We start from the raw sequence: 17,573 nt of genomic DNA on the forward strand, positions 1-17,573 counted from the left end.
CCTCCACACCAGCCATAGAGCTTCAGCCCCTAAGGGTGTTTCAAACAGTAGAAACGTTGCTATTTCAAACAGCAGCCATTCCTCATGGCTCATGCTCATTCAGACAATTAATTTCATTAACAAATGGAAATTACAAAAACTGTATTTTTACAAGGAAATCCACCACTAGGTCACAAACAACTCAACTATTTCTTTTTCCCTTAGCCGCTTTCACAATCTCTCCTCAAACATCAACTGCGTGTGTGCCACTTCTTTTACGTTTCCTAGAATTGCTTTGGTGGAATTCCCTCAAGAAAATTGTAGCTATGGGAAAATATATATAATTATAAAATTACAATCAATCATGTACATTCAAAGATGATTTCCTCTGACTCTACTTCTCAATGCCTTGCTGCAGATACTGTATTAGGTCATAGCCAGCAGTCGTCCACTTGTTGTACGCATCTGTGCAGACATTTCTCATGAAATTGGCAGCCTCACGCTCACTCATCTCAGGGTGAAATCTCTTGCGAAGATTTCCGATAGGATCACCCCTGCTAAAGCAAGGCAATCCACTGTCAAGCATAAGCAACACAGTATTGATGATCCCATTCATATATCGGCGGGCAGCAAGGTATCCCTTCACACACAAGCTGCATTCATTTGACAAAGAACAACTCCAATGACTTTGATATGGTAAAAGAGGATACAGATATACATAGAATTATACAAGGAATAAAATCAAGCAAAAGAAGTAATTACCTTACAAAGTAATCCCAAGTTTCACTTTTCATTACCCCTGATGGGTCTAGTAATTGAGTCATCTCATGGCTCAACTTGAAATGTGCACTCTCAAACCGCATATTCCCACCAGGTGATGTTTCCAAGATGAAACCAAAATCAATATGAACAAGCCTCCCTGCACTGCAATGGCATGCATACCACAGTGATTGAGTTTTTCATTCTTTCCTTTTTTCCTACTAGGGAGGGGAATTAGACCTTGATTCATCTTTGGTATTGTGAATAGTGAAATGTGATGGTTTATATGGGTGCAGGACCTGTCACTTATTTTGGGTACCTTGATGGATGGATATGCATTGATATGTTATAAATGGGTCCAGTACCCTCTTACATTTAACAACCCTAGTATAAATAAAGGTTTTTAAATTTCAGGACCAATAAAAAGCCTCAGAGAGTGAGAAAAAGACCCATTCGCTAATCCTAAGTGTTTTCTTCTTGGTGTCCATGATTTTAGGTTTCCTATAACCAAATCAGTTGAGAACAGCAGGTTTGATTCATATTTTTGTCTATGGTTCATTTATATATGATTATATGTTCAGGTCACTAGTGCGATGGCAGTTCATAGTTTTTTTAACTAGTCCTACGTGCAATCTTGGTGCCCATGATTTCAAGTTTTCTAAAAGCAAATGACTCAGAACACCAGGTTTGATTCATATTTTGTTTATGATTCATTCATATATAAGTATGTGTTTGGGTTACTCGTTAAAACTAGTTGCTCATAGTTTTTCTTAACAGAGGTATATTGATTTTTCACAGATTGAGGATCTAACCAGATTCTGCCAATCATCTTGTTATCATGATTTCATATATGAATTATTTAAAATTTAAGTATTCTACCAACCACAGCTTAAAATTTCTAAAATCAAGGATGTTGCAGAGCCATACTCATCAAAAAGAAGGTTGCCATTGTGTCTATCCTTTGGTTGAAGTAGAAGACTTGCTACAGCATACCCTGCACTGCTAATTATAAAGTTTTTGCGCGCAGCTTCAAAACTGGGAGAGCCGACAGGCCCATAATCCTGTTGAAAAATCTCATACAAACCACCATCATTTGTTTCACCCATCTGGCTTCTGCTTCGTGTATTAGGCACAACCTGCACCAAGGGAGAAAAAAGACAAGCATCAAGTGAAGACTTCATTACCCTCGGAAAAGTTGCCAGTTCTTTTGCAGCGATATGACACATGCACAAATGACTTCACTACTAAATCAAACCACTTTGTTATAGTTGTCCACGTAGCTTGCATTATCGGGTGAGCAAGATGAAAATACCAGTGGTACCACTAAATTCACTTTAAACAACCTTTTTAAAAAGTCTACTTCTGTTGTGATGGTACAAGTCTTAAGACCAACAAATGCATGAATGACAGGACAGCAGGACCAGACCTAAAACTCCCCTGTGAAAAGAGCATTACATTACCTCAAAGTTTTTATTTATTTATTTATTTTTAATTCACTCTGTTAGCTGTTAAACATTAGTATTTGGAAAAGAATCACAAGAAAAAGCAATTTCTTAGCCAGTGTTATAGTATTAATGCCCTTAATGAAAACACCAGAATTAGAAGTAAAATAAGCACAAAAGCTTAACTAAATAGTAGATATGCTCACCTCAATTATACCTCTCTCTGGGCCAGTTGGGAGAACACCATAGGGAAATAAATAGAGATTAAGTCCAACTGAAGTAAATACGTCTCTTAGAAGAGCTATCACTTGAAGAGCAAGAACATCTTGTCGACAATCATCTCCAACCTTGAATAAAAAGTCAACACAGCTTATATAAGAAATTAGGACCATATATTACGACCAGCAAAACAGAAAAATTGAACAAGTAAAATTTTGATCATATATTATTTGGCGTAAAAAGTCCAATAACTACAAAGTGAAAAAGTAAATATATGCAACTGTAATATTAATGAGAAAAAGACAGCTGGGCTTTGTATCTGCCAGCAGAATCAAAAGATCAATTTCTAGATCAAAAGCAAACAATAGCATAAAATCCTGACCACGGACACCAATTTTCACAGCTAGAGGATGCCTACACAGTATCCCTTTTCTTGTTTGGGAGGAATAAAGAGAGGAAGAGAGTCCCAGAATTAGTATGAGAGCAGTGCAACAGATAAGGTTGGACATACAACTTTAGGGAATTTCTGGTTTTTCCAATATTATTGATACATGATGGAATATTGTGTAGGCAAGTAAAACTATAGTTTTTGATCTAACTCAAACACAAGTCTACCTTGAAAATGCAAGCTTGGGGCTTTATGTCATTCTGGTCACCATCCCGATCAACCACATTAAATTTGATCAAAATAGGAACTTTTGCTGCCGATTGTAAGGGTATTCCGCTATCAACTTGAATACCCCTAACAAGCTTATTAGGAGCAGTGGGCAAATAAAGATCCTCTCCCTCCACTTGAATTTTCTCTAACTCCCTGTAAACGCAAGCATGTCACAACCAATTTCAACTGCAAGATAGAAATCAGACATAAGTTAACCATTAAGAAATAGAAATACACCTTCGGATGCCAGCCCGGCGTTCTTCCTTTGGAAGACGAAATAGGACACCAGAAATAGATGTAACTTTGTCAAAGAAATCAAATTCCCTTTGAAACAAGTCAAGGGCCTTGGGAGTAAAACCATCGATAATATGTTTTCGAACAATTGGTAATAGAGCTTGAAATGAGCTATTCTGGAATGAGAGAGTGTCCAGAAGTTAATGATCAAAGAATGGAAGACTATAGCTAATAATTCAACATAAAACTCAATCCCATCAGAATATTTGCCAATCTCAGATGAGTCACTGGATAGCAAGGGCATTGTCTTAACATGACCAACCAATGCTCGCCCATGTTGCTCTATGAAATCTTATTGGACTATTAATCAACTTCCAATCTAACCCAATTATAGGCTTCTCACCCATGACCAGTCAAAGCATGCAACTAACTCTGACAATGATTCACATGAAGCAAACAGTTCTTCACTCAGGTATCTTTTGGTTGTTGCTTTACTAATTTCTTTTTGCTTCTGGAAGCTTAAAAGTAAAAACCATGCGTGGATACAAAAGCAAATAATATTAAAGAATTAAAAATAAAAAATGGAACTATTTCTAAGAACAAAATGCATGATTTTACCTTTTGCAAAGAACAGTTATGTAGAATTTATGTCTCAATTGATTCATTTGTTATTTGTTAATCAGTTATGGTTTTAATTTCTCCCATTTGCTTTTGCTTCAAAAAAGACTTTTGATGAAGCAAACAGCAAAAAGTAAAAGCAACAGTCAAACAAAGCCTGAATTAATTGGAAAATTGTAGGGAACTGATGCTAATTTGAGTTTATCAATTAACCTCTCACCAACAGCAGCAAAGGATGCTTGATAATGAGAGCCACTGACATTATATTTGTTTGAAGGCTTACAATTTTTTCTTTTTGGTCTAAGCTAGATTGCAATTGCAACCTTTCTCTATATACATGTCCACCTACAAATAAGCAAACTTCTCTTTCTTTTCCTCAATGCAACAAAGCCCTTTTGTATAGTCAATATCTAGTATGTATAAAAAGAAGTGTTTTAAATACTTCCTCATCATTCTTTTCTCTAATTTTGCATTCTTATATTCTTCTTAGATTATATCAAACAGAATGCTTATGACATCAGATTGTATCGCCATTTAACCCCAATACACCACAGTCAGTCCTCTACCCCACAATCCAGTCACTTTTACAGGTCAATGTAAACCCTTGACTACCAATCATTTAGGCAAGTTCTAACAAGCTTTTCAAGACAGAGAACAGTGCCATGGACAAACCTTTCCACTTGCATCTTTACCCGGTTCACATGACTCGCCCTGCCATTACAAAGTCAGGACTTAAATATAATCATAAAGTAATGTAATGGAAAGAGAAGATGATTATATATTCCCTCACAACACACTGAAAAAGCATACTATTTAATTTAGGAAGATTATAAAGTTTTCACACCTGCAGATGCCATATTAGAATATGTGCAAATATGTCACTTCTATGAGCAGCTCTAAGCAAATACCCTTCTACTAACCTCTGCAAAAATGAAAAATCATTAATGTGAATATTAAGAAGTGTTTAAAACAGAATGAGAAGGTGTAAGCAACAATATAATGTCAGTCTGCCATTCTAGCAATTAGGGACAAGTAGGATAAACCCAATCTTCAAGCCTAATGATCAAACACTTGACGTATCCAATCAAATCAAGTTTCCAATCATTCCAAAACATATATCAGATTAAACAGTGCTAAGCACTTTAAGGTCATTTTGGCAGTGTTTGAGTAGAAGGAAAAATATGAGATTAACATAAAACACTAAATTTTGATCAATGCATAATGCTATTTTATCCACATATTGGTTAAAGCTGTCATAGAGGCAATGTTGATTGATTACTTAGCACAAAAGATATCATGCTCAAGTTGGTTTGATTTGCTCAGGACCTTGTGTCAAAATATTGAGATAGGGACTGCAATCTCTCGAACTAGCCCAAATATAAGCATGTAACATATACACCTATGGCCTATACTGTTTCAGGTTAACTTCCTAATGTTGCACCTGTACAACAAAAAACAACATACAAATAAGATAAATACCCATATCTCCGTTGATGGCTTACCCCTTCATCATATCGCAGAGCTTGCACGAGTTGTGGCATGAAGAAGGTTACACGTTCAGGAGGATATGACTCCAAAACCCTTAGAACATAAGCCATGACACGTGGATGACCCTTATATACGGGAGAAAGAAATTCGAGAGCTTGTGTAATTGAACAAGCAGCCCAGTGAGGCAGTTGTTGCAAAAGTGCTGAATTATCATCGACTGCCTTTGGGGTGACAAAATATGGCAATGCCTCAGGTATACAACGAATGTCCAGTATATGTGACTGCAGCAAAAATGCCAATAATAAGAGGAAGCAAATCAACTAAGATCATGTCATCATGCATAATAAAAAATTAGAATAAGAAAAGCAGAAAAAACAAAGTCAATGAGTGTTTCTAGCATGTTCAGCACAATAACCACAATGACAATGTACTCCTGAATGGCAACTATATCTCCTTACCACCTAAATAATTGATAGCCATGCACTAATTTAGAAGTTTCAATTCTCTGCAATCCTAATTCCAGATACTCAGTGTAAGGCGGGCATACCTGTACTAGCTGAGTTATTTCAGCCTTCAGATAAGTGTTTGTTGGGAACCTTGAGGCCAAGGAAAAAGCAATCCGAGGATCCACTGAGAAGGCAGTCCTAGCATATTCAACCCACTTGTCTGCGCTGATTTTGGGCCGAGAAGATATGCCTTCCCTGAATATAAATATAAATACAAATAACAAAAATTTACAACAATCATGAAGACATCAATGCAACATAAGGACCACCAAAAAATATGCTAAGACCAAAAAATCAACAAATAGATTGTGCTGAAAAGTAAAAATACTTCAAAAGAGGTTGTGCCCAAACTTCAAGCCTATCAGCTTCATGCTGACAAAGCATTAGAAGTAAATGCTTTCTTTTTTCTCGTCCCACTGCATAGTTGCCCATCTGGCCCCAGACCGGGTGATATTGATCACTCTGGAAATGTTGAAATAACTTTAGCAATAACCAGCACAACAGCTAACATAATCATATGGCAGCAGAAAACGCATATAATCCAGATACAGAATGTCTTATTCAAGCTTGAAACATTTTAAAACAATGGAGGCTGAAATATGACCATCTTACCACATCAACCAAAGAGCTCCCATTCTCACGTGCACGGCCCTTGGAATCAGATTGCAGAAAATCTACCTTGTCATTTGAAAGATAGTGAACAAAAACAGAGACAGATTGAGCCTCACTCTGCGCAAAATTCATATTGTTTGTGTCATACCACTCAGGCTCATAAGCAAACCAGCCCAAAGAGGCCCTGCACACACCAAAACCAACTTTAAATACAACTACAAAGGTATGCTATAAAAACTAGAATTGAATAACGGAACACATGCAGGCACAAGAAGCTGCTGCTGTGGCAACGCCAAACAAATACAAGAAAAACAGTATTTAGATATAAATGTTTGAACCCTGCTTAATTTTTTTTGGTACCTATGATTAAGTCTAAGGGGGAAAGGGGATTTCAAACCTTAAACATTATCCCTCCTGAGAAGAGGTTACAACCACTAGGCCAAGCCTTGGGAGTTAAATTCTGCTTAATTTAATCAAACAAATCTCAGCCCTCAATACTGAAAACCCAAAGTCCTCAATGGGTTTGGAGATGAAAGAAACTCAAGGTATTTAGAATTCCAAACTCCATCTACAATTGAATTTCTTAGCAAATATTTGACATGCACCATTTGTAGTGAATGTTTCACAAATGGAACACAGAAGCATGTCTAAACAGTCAGATACTGAATCAATGTAAATTGATATAAATGTCTTTGTCTGATGGAAAAATTATTTAAACATAGATCACAAGGTTAAACTCCATCCTTTGGCACAAAGATGTCCTAATGGTGAAAGCTAAATAAAATAAAATAAAATACGAGGCCTCAGTAATTGTCAAATGCATAACATTATCCCAATTTGAAAAATCATAACAGTTGTCTTTTTAATAAACAAACCCTATTCACCCTTTTGAGCAATCAAAACTTCCATAGGCCATATATAATATTCCATCCTTTGAGGCCATATAACAAGCTCAATAGCACACATTTCAGGATTAAGACTAGGGCAAATAATGTATGTATATATGTGCTTGTATGGATGTATAAAAGCGAGAAACTAACACAATCATTCTTAAATTCTTTACTGCATGGGCAGAAAACACTTTTTACAGTAATTTGCAAAACAAAATTGCAGAGATTATAGGAAACCAGGGTAAAAAAGTCAATGACTTGTCCACAAACGGGAAAAAAAAAAGGTGTAGATTGAAAGTGAAAGAAAGAGAGTCAACTGTAGTTACCGGTATATTCTATCTTCCAACAGATGAAGCCCAGTTCTAAAATTCTGCAAATTCCCTTGGGATTGGCAAGAGCAGAACTTAAGACCAAGAAGCATGAAGGTGAAGAAGGTGCCAGTGGCTGCCGGATGATGAGAAAACTTCCAGGGAAGTTGGGTTGTTCCTTGCAACATCCGGCCAAGGAGCAAAAGTTGCTCAACACTATTGTGACGAACTACCTATACAACCCCAGCAAGATAGAAAGATATCGCCATATTAAAATCAGTAGAATCATAGGTTGGAATGTGCATAAACATAAAGAATATCAATACATAGTAAAAAACAAAATAATAAATACCAAATGCACAAACCAGACACCCAAACATTACTCCATTTATGTTCAAAAGAAGTTCAGTGATAAACTGTAAGCACAAACAACATCATGGTATACACTTCTGAGAGAGAGAAAATACAAATTATCTGTTACCTCAAAGCGATCAATGAAAAATCCCAGCCATAATCTATGAGCAATTATTTGGTCAACAGGATTGATATCAGGCAGTGCCTCTGGTTCTCCAGGGGCCAAGTGGGGCCTTAATTTTGCAGCAGGTCCAGAGTATTTCATGTCAGATGCAAAGAGACCTCGTTTTGTATCAATTGTCCATAACCATGCATCAACAAGTTCAGCAAGGACAAGAGACCCCAATTGTGGAGCAGCAGAAACCAGCCAAGTCCAGATGAAAACACCAGTCTCCATAGCATCAGGGGTAGAAATAAAAGCTGGACACCAGCAGAGAAGACGCAGAAGTTGTGAGAAGCCCTCCAAATTTGCTTTTCTATCAGAACCCTGAAAAGGAAATGAACCGTTCAAAGTGAAAGGGTGAAATGGAACTCAAAATACTTCACAGCATTTAAGAATACATATATTATGAAATACTGATAGCTCTACCAGATTTGACAAAAGCAATGCAGTTGCCTGAGAACAAGTTTCATGGAACTGTGACTTATCCACTTCTCCACCTTTCTCTGCACTAGTAACAAATTGTCGAAGGAGACTAACAAACTTTTCAAGTAATATCTCATTAAATGAATCATCCTTAGTTTGTGGTGGTTGAGATAACGCTCCAGAGATCAACCGTTGGAGGCCAATACTTAAACCTGTTTGTGGAGCACCAGATTCCAATGCACCAAAGCTATTATACAGCCTTCTCATGCCAGCAATTTCTCCAGCATGATTGCATTTAACTGTTGCACTGACTATACCAGTACTAAGGACCTCTAAGATGAAGGCTTCTGACAACTTTAAATTTGCTCCTGAAGCTGCAGCTGCTGCAGCCATGACTGCAGGAATATTTGCCGTTCTTATTCCAGCCCAACAATCACTCTTTCCTGTACCAATCCTTATCTCAGATAATAGAGACACCACATCAGTTGTATGATGTGCCTTCTGCCATGTGTTTGCTTTGCAGAGCTTTTCCTGTGGTATATATTTGGAACCACAAACAAGAAATTAAAAGATCCATGAAGAAAAGAAACAAATCTAAGTCATTTTAAGAATGGCTTTGGCACCGAGAGAAACCAAAAGAACAGCCTTAATGTTTATACAATTAATAAAACCACCAAAAATATCATAACTGAATTAGTTAAGCCTAATATTTCTCACTGTGTGTCTATATATAAAAAATTTGAAAGTAGTCCAATTTTCATCGAAAACAAAACAGCCCACACAAGACATCCTAGTAGTAAATGACAAAAATGTTCAAAATAATGCAAAAGGAAACTAATATCCAATACCAACACAGGATTCACATATTCATGGTGACGGTGAATAATAAACAAAAGAATAAATAACATATACAGCCACCCATTAAAAGAATCCAGTCAGCAACCTGGAGCAGACCCTGTGTGGTACATGGAGCATATGAAAGTGATATCACGATCCATTCCCGAACAATTTTTTGGTATAAAGAGCGAACAGCAGCTTCCCAAGCAGGATCATTGACAACAGTAGAAGGTGTGTCATTTTGAACCGAAAAAAGCAAGGAGTCAAGACAAGATGAATTCCACAAAACCTGCACATATCAGTTTCATTTGTCTGAAATATATATCAAATTACAGAGCACAACTAGGAAAAAAAATGTTGAACAACCATCAGATGAGGAAAATATCGAGAATATAACTTCACCTGAGGAAATCTATCTCTAAGCTGAACCAATAAATTCACAGCAATATCCCGAATGTGCTCATCCCTCTGCGACATACTATTTATCAGAAAACAAGCATGTGCAAAAAGGGTTGATTCTCTAATCACAGCTTCATTGCCTGTTTCAGTTATTCGGTCTTCCTGAACACATATCAAGAACTTCGTGAGGTTCATATAGCAGGATCATGTTCACATGCACAATACACACAAACAGAGATAGAGCAGGAAGAGCAACCAGTATTATACTGGAAGCAAAAGAGATAAAAAACTTGAACTGTTTGGGAAGGTCATCCAAGAGAATGTAACTTTAACAAAAACAAGGAATTTTAAATTACTCAATGAAACAAATTTACTATACTTTCTTAAGGATGATGCACTCATTTTAAAATTACAAGAGAAAGAGATAAGAGTATGGTTGATCGATCATATTCAAAGGCAAAAAGTGTGCCAGATGGCACTATAAAGGATGTGAGCCTCAAGGGGTAATACATATTCTTCACTTTTCAACTATCTATTTTAGGACCGCAGGAATTTTTAAAGTTCCCAAGAAAAGAAAATAAGAATACTCAAAGTTTGGCATTTTAAGAAATGAGGAGCATTCAGTAAACTAAAATATATATATATATATATATATAGAAAACCAAATCTAAGATATAGGTGCCTCATATTATAACAACTTGACTACCAGGCGTGCCTCACAAAGACCAATGCAGAACCTGTTCTATCTCCTTGTATGAAAAATTGTACTCTTGAAGACATACCAGCCACAACACTGCTGTTTCAAATGCCCTGTGCACAATTGCTGTCAAACATTGGAAGACAGCTGGCATAAGATTTGGAGTTTTCAAGTATTCAAAGACACAACCAAAGGCACTTCTAGATGCAGTCAAACTAGTGCCACCATTAAGGATGCCACCATTACTGCTGAACCTTATTATCTCCAGGAAAGCCACAGCAAGAAGATAGGTTGCCTTTACACCTGTAAACAAACAAAAGCCAAAGAGGCATCAATCAAATTAACCTAATAGAAAAACAAACCAAAAAAATAAAGGATGATATAGAATACAGTGGAAGATGAGTTCCACCAAATAAGGGCCAAATAACAAGGTGTTAACACACAAGAAACTGTTGAACATGGAAATTAAACGTATATCCACCATGAAGTGCAAGATGTTCACCAGACCTGAAATTGTGCTCATTGCTCCAACATCAACTCGCCCACCTAAAGCAGCAGAAAGAGCTGTTCTTTGGCTTAAAGCAGCTTTCTCATTGCCACTCCCTCGACGACTGCCAGGGTTGTGAAGAGCATTCAGTTCCAACTCATCTTCAAGCCATTTCACAGAGCTGACCACCTGCAGAGAAACAAAATGTCAATTCAAATGGAAATTTAGTTTAGAAAAGACAGCCATCATTCACAAAAAACACACACACACACACAAACTCAGGTCCAAATTTAGAGGTGGGGGAAGCTAGGCAGTTCTCTGTTCAGAATCATAAATAACTCAAGCTGAGCTGGTACAAGCACAATCCAAAAAAAAAACCACAAGGCCCAACCATACTCCATAAAAGTAGGAGAGACTTATATGGATGTAACTGAATAAAGTTGCAAAAGCCTGGGAGAGACATTGCAGTCCCTAGTCAGCCCAGCATAAAAGAACTAAATGCAAAAAAGCTTCCAACATTTGACATTTCATGTAGCCATCCCAACCACTGATTGTAGAGCCACCTGATTAAGACCATTTCCACTAGACAATTGCAACTTAATTAATATCCTAATATCAAGTTTATTTGTGTAGAATCAAGTATAAGAAAAACATAAGCACATGATAGACCAACCATTATTTGGCCAAAAGATCAAAAATAAAAAATAAAAGACCATCCGTTGCAATGATTACATATAAATCTGTCTGATAAAAGTAATTAGCCCAATTGCAGACAAGATAGAAAACGCTAATGATTTGTCAATGAAATACAGTAGACACTCAAGGAAGAATTCTTGAAGATCCACTTACAAGGGGAGGGGTCCCTTGAGCAATACGCTGAACAGCAGAAGACCAGAGCACATTCCACATATATGGTCCAGCCACTGCTTGAAGGGCAATAGTACCCATGCTTCCCACACTGTTCAATGTAGTGGAAACTGATTTTGTAGGCATTTGAGTCTTCTGTATGGGAGGTGCCAATCCAAAAAGAGCAACATAAAACCACAAGTTGCGGAATAACTTCAGTAGTGAAGGTTCCACATCTACTGTAGGATCAAAATCAGAACATATCTCAGCTACAGCAGGAAGTAAGGGCCCCAGAAAATCAGCTCCACTCCTGCAAATTTTGAAATACTGGCCATAAAATATCTGGAACATGTCTTACAAGGAGGATAACAAAATGGTTGTAGAAAGTAAGCCATACAACACAAAACCAGCAGAATACATGCATTGACATAAATTAGATAAGGAAAAGACAACAATATTGCAAATCAGTGAATATCTACCTTCCACTTTTTGACTCAGCAGCCAAGCCTACATCAGAGCACAAAGATAACAGGCGATGACGATAGTCTGAACGCAGTTTAGCACTCTTAAGACCAGTAGCAATCAAAAGAAATCCTGCAGGAAGAGTCTAGAATGTGATTGAACCAGTGAGCATCCAATCGATAAGAAAAACCCTAGGCAACTAAATAGTTACTTCTACGTCACAAATAATGCACACCTCAACACGTTCTGTAGTGGCCTCTGGCGCCAAAGTTTTGCTTTCAGCAGACCCTACACCTGATAGTTTACTCAAGTAACTTCTCGTCATCAGAACAACTGTCTCCCGATATGACTTCTCAAAACCTAAACTTGCCATGCGAGATACAGCATCAAGAAGCTGCAGTGTATTGAAAGTACAGATAAAAGTTGAGAAACTATGCCAAAGATCTAAAGAAGCAAAAGCCATAACTTAACTCTTTCAGTTTCTTGCGTATGTAACTAGCAGAAAAAGAAATTCAAAATTTATAATTACAAAATACATGCTCCAGAGAGAAGAATTCCATACTCGAAGTCGTAGTAAACTAGGAGTTATAGCATCACCCTCTTCCAAGCTTTCAATAAAAAGTGGCAGTATCATGTCCACCACTTCAGGCTTGCTGATAGCAACATTTAAATCAGCCAACAAACGTATTACATTAAGCTGCACAGCTGGAACTGCCTGCTTCTCTTTATCATCCTGAAATTTGCATTAAAGTAAAATTAAATGGGGTTACTAGCTATTAGTTAAGCATAAACATAAATAAAGGCAACATATCTACCGCCTAAACAGGTAAATAGCCTACTAAGAAATTGATAGGCAACAGATGATATCAATTTACTAATCCATCTCAAACAAAAATTACAAAAGTAACCTCTACATGTGCAAATGCAAAATACTCTAGCTAAAGGTAATGAAAGGAAAAGAAAAACTGACAATTTTAAACTAAATTGAGAACATAGATTGTATAACCACACAACAAGAAAACATATTTTCATATATGTGCTACATGTATAAGTGTTCAGTGAATTAGGCCAACGCACATGCACATGCAATTTGGTGTATGTCTTAATCATTCAATAGCTAATATTATACCACCAACCTGCTCCTCATAATCATTTCTCTCACGAATACTTGTAGCTAATCCCATGATAAATGTATCTATTGGAGCCCGGTCTTTGGTCCAACCAGATTCAATAATCTCACAACATGTCTTAAGAACACTCTCGAACATGGCTCCCTGGCTGCTGCCCCAAGTATCAGCCTGTTACAATCACATTGTAAAGAAAAGCAAAAAAAAAAAAAAATCAACATGTAAGACCATCTTTGAGATGCAAAAATCTAAAACTCTACTTGAATACATACCTGCATACATGCAGCCAGAACAAGTGGTTTAAGACGAATGAGCAAAACACGCAATGGCTGCCCTCCCCAAGAGGCAGCAACTTGTGCAATCCCAGAAAGCAAGGAACTAAATAGCTCCTCGCAGACTCTCAACTTTCGCCATACAGAGAGCAGACATGCTTCAGCAGCATCTATCAACAATGCAAGAGTCTCAAGCACCAATTTCTTTGAGGTCTTAGTATCCACATCAAGAGATACAAGACTTTTAATTTGCATCCTAGCAGCAGCTTGATAAACTGATAGTTTTGCATTAATTCTGGATTTTAAATGCGGTCCTTGTTCAGTCCAATCACGCTTCCTTATCTGCATATCAAGTCAAAATTATGCCCATCTCATTTTTCATTACCCATTGCTTCAATTAAGTCCCAATGCTAACTTAATCAACAAAATGAGTACAAGTTACCTCCCATTTCTTCAATAAAGTTCACTTACTAACTTCTCCTCTATTCCTAAATTTAAAGAAAATAAATAAAATACCACAAAACATACTTGCATTTACCTTTAGAAATGCAGACATGGATTGAAGCTGCTTCTTCGCAATAAACCTCACTTGCTCCAACAGCTTTTGATCAACGCTTACTTTGTCCAAAATATGAGCAATCAATTTGAAAGCAACTTCTTGCTTCTCCAAGCACTCCACAGACTCTTCCTCAAACAAAGCAACTTGTTGCCTAAACATAGACCCACCTCCATCGTTGATCAAATGCGCGTTCCCTAACTGATCAGCGCCACTCTTCCAATAAACGCCGCCTCCGTTTGCCATCAATGACCCTCTGGATGAATCATTCGCCGGGCTCAAAACCTCATTGCCTTGAAAATGGTTGACGCTCAAAGGTGAACTTTGAGAAGACGATGTCTCCGAGTTAACTGGAATTAGCTCCCTCGGTGATGCGGGAACTGACATAGCCAACTGATCAAAAAGGTAATTTATCAATTTATCTGCATCGGGTGGTAAAACAGGCGGAAAATTCTGCGATAAAGCCAACAAGAAAGCCCTAGAAATTGCCGAATCGTTGCTGTTTGTGTCGTTGTTATTTACCGCGGTTGTAACTACCTCCCCGACCAACCCGGCAATCTCGGAAGCGAAATCAGGAGACGAATCAGCGGATTCAGACACGTATTTCAAGAAATCGACGAAGAATGAAGCAATTGAATCGGAGTTGTATGATTGCGGCCAAAAGGAACGACGAAATGACGCCGGAATGGCCCGAATAAACTCTAGCATCGCCGATTTGGGGCGGTTATCCGTGCAATGGTGGCATTTAGAGAGAAATCGCGAGACAGCGAGCACCGCATTGAGTTGCGACCGTGAAACCCTAGGCGATCCGCCCAGTAGCGACTCCGGCTGCGGGCACCTGTCGCAAATCCAGGCGACGTTCTCGCTAAATTGCTGCGGGTTTTTCGCTATAATGTCGCAGAGTTCGATCATTGACTCCATTTGCGATCACCAAAATTCTGAATTACAATCCGATCGGATTTCGTCACTGAAAAGATCGCAAAAAAATTCAAAGAAGAAAAATATTAGGGTTTTGGATCTTCATTTCGATATTAAGAAGCTGCTTCGTAACGTCGCTGTTGGTTCTGTTTTTGTATTTGTCGCCGATGTTGCCATTGTCTCCTTTTTCTTTTTCTTTTTTTTCTCGTTCCCTGCTTTTTATACATTCATTTCTTTTTTGTTCTGTTATGTCCTTTTAATGGATTTAATGGCAAAAATGAGAAGTTTGTTTCTCCTGACGCCTCTGCGTCTCGGATCCCTTTTTTTTTCCCTCTCTGCGCGCCTTCGTCTATGTTCCTCTTTCAATCCGTTGCCGTATCAGTGCAACTCGATGAGTTAGTTACAAGTCACGTGACTGGGTGACCTGTGACTCCTTGTTAATCTTAAAAAGGGTAATTTGTTTTGGCTGGCAGTTGCCGGTGCTTATTGACTTTGATTAGTTTAATTTAATCAGATGAAAGCCTGAATTGTTAGTTTTAGTGTACTACAATTAATTATATCTTTATCTTTAAAATTTGGATTATTTATAAATTAAATACATTGAAAAGTAGTAAAGATTTTCATAAAATAAATAATTTGCGAATGCAAAATATTTTATCTTTATCTTTAAATTGTGCATTATTTATCTCTTTAGGATCAAATTTTGACAATCCCGAATGAAATTTACTAGTGACTGTAACTCATTACATAATTAGCAGCACTAAGCACGTGTTACATCTAATTAATAAATGCATAGCTGTCAAGGGGGCCCATTTTAATTATTGCTGCCTGCGCAGGTAGCACGGTTGGGGAATCTATATATCTCTAGGACATGATTCTTCAATGCAAAAGTACTTGGATTAAGTTACTTTAGTGAAGTTAGATTTGGATACCATCCGCAACGATGGGGTGTCCTTTTCTTTTGGAAAGGAGGGGTATGTATTTCCGAATTGCTAGACATGCTCGGTTGCTTTTTCCAATGGCATGTTGATCAAAGCTTAAAGGGGTCACGGTTTCTTTTTTCCAAAGAGATGCTAAAGTCTCTACAATTATCAATTACTTCCACCAACTTTTTGTTTCTTTGCCTTTAATATCGACAGGAAAAACTTTTAAGGGCAAAGATATATTGGTGGGAATTGGGAGCCACCACACCTCAAAAGGATAGGAAATCTCTTGTTCAATGGATGTTGGAGCTCTGAGAACAAAAATGGCCGCCATTGGTAAAGCCCACAAATGTTTTCACTTCCAAACTCCAAGAAGCAGTGTCTGACTCTGGACCATTGGAACAACTCCAAGAAGGCTAAGTCTAAAGCAATCCCTGAGCACAAACCCATTGCCCCAAAAGCATGCTAAGAAAATGGGGGAAAAAAGAGTGAACAAACCCTGCATTAAGGTTTTTTGTTACATGTCCACATAGATTGGTTTGGCCTCTCTGTTCAAATATGCTTCTGAATTGGGAAAATGATTTCCCCCCTCTCATATAGCATTAACAAAGATCATTATGTATATAACATTAAATTGGCTAATGAATTTAGCCAGAAAGAAAGAAAGAAAACAACTAAATCCAGAACAGTTTGATCAAACACTTGCTCTTTCTGTGTTGCATAGGTGAATGAAGAAAACACAGGAGCATTGCCTTCACGGAAGTCTAAATATTACTGTACTGCTCAATTATTCTTACCCAACTCCCTGGTCGCTGTTCGAAACATCAAACATGTTGTCTCCAGTCAAGCAGAAAGAAACGGATAAAAAAGGAAAAAGCAACACACACTTTTAGTAGTTCATTAAAGCTTCCATGCTTGTCATCAGGGAACTTAATTTGCAGAAAGCCACCAACTCCCTGGAATTTTATAATGTATTGATGTATCAGGAATCAAGACGTACATTGGCAGTAATTTGGCTGTGCAAATGATAACTTATTTGGCAGGCTAATTGACTTGACATCATACAGCATTGTATATGAACCAAACAAAATATAAATCCCATTTAAGGAAACAAGGTGGAATAATTTTAAGGATTAGAACAATTCTAAGATGTGCTGTACATAAAAAAAATATTTTATCGAACACTTGTCTTGCCATATAAATACCTGCAGTTTATAAAACGGGAAACATCTATCTAATTACGACTCACATGCAGAACAAAAAGTAATACTAATAATAACAATGACAATAATGAAACGGTGTAGTTTATGTATTAGCATAAATAGGATCATAAGACCTAAATTACTAAAACCTAAAACCTGGATTGTAGAGGAAAAAGCCTAGGTAGGTACCAAGT

General features: G+C 37.5%; 1 protein-coding gene across 2 annotated transcripts; it reads right to left on the reverse strand.

Annotated features, from left to right (window-relative positions):
* Nucleotides 63-15,601, reverse strand: LOC18608152 (phosphatidylinositol 4-kinase alpha 1). 2 transcript variants are annotated; one of them, XM_018115397.1, is made up of 26 exons: nt 14,319-15,591; nt 13,781-14,122; nt 13,518-13,679; nt 12,944-13,114; nt 12,617-12,775; nt 12,399-12,526; nt 11,923-12,229; nt 11,094-11,262; nt 10,672-10,889; nt 9,893-10,051; nt 9,597-9,779; nt 8,657-9,184; nt 8,195-8,554; nt 7,732-7,946; nt 6,516-6,699; nt 6,232-6,365; nt 5,945-6,098; nt 5,412-5,678; nt 4,754-4,831; nt 4,582-4,620; nt 3,295-3,467; nt 3,015-3,210; nt 2,387-2,527; nt 1,666-1,874; nt 742-903; nt 63-632 (listed from the first exon to the last, which is right to left on the reverse strand). In XM_018115397.1, the coding sequence occupies exons 1-26, from the start codon at nt 15,255-15,257 to the stop codon at nt 374-376; spliced, it is 6,036 nt and encodes a 2,011-aa protein (XP_017970886.1). In that variant the 5' UTR covers nt 15,258-15,591; the 3' UTR covers nt 63-373. The 2 variants fall into 2 exon arrangements, with proteins under 2 accessions (XP_017970886.1, XP_017970887.1); XM_018115398.1 differs by lacking the exons at nt 63-632; nt 742-903; nt 1,666-1,874; nt 2,387-2,527; nt 3,295-3,467 and having other exon boundaries at nt 3,066-3,243; nt 14,319-15,601.

The sequence above is a fragment of the Theobroma cacao genome, chromosome 2, assembly GCF_000208745.1.
Source record: "Theobroma cacao cultivar B97-61/B2 chromosome 2, Criollo_cocoa_genome_V2, whole genome shotgun sequence".
NCBI classification, from domain to species: domain Eukaryota; kingdom Viridiplantae; phylum Streptophyta; class Magnoliopsida; order Malvales; family Malvaceae; genus Theobroma; species Theobroma cacao.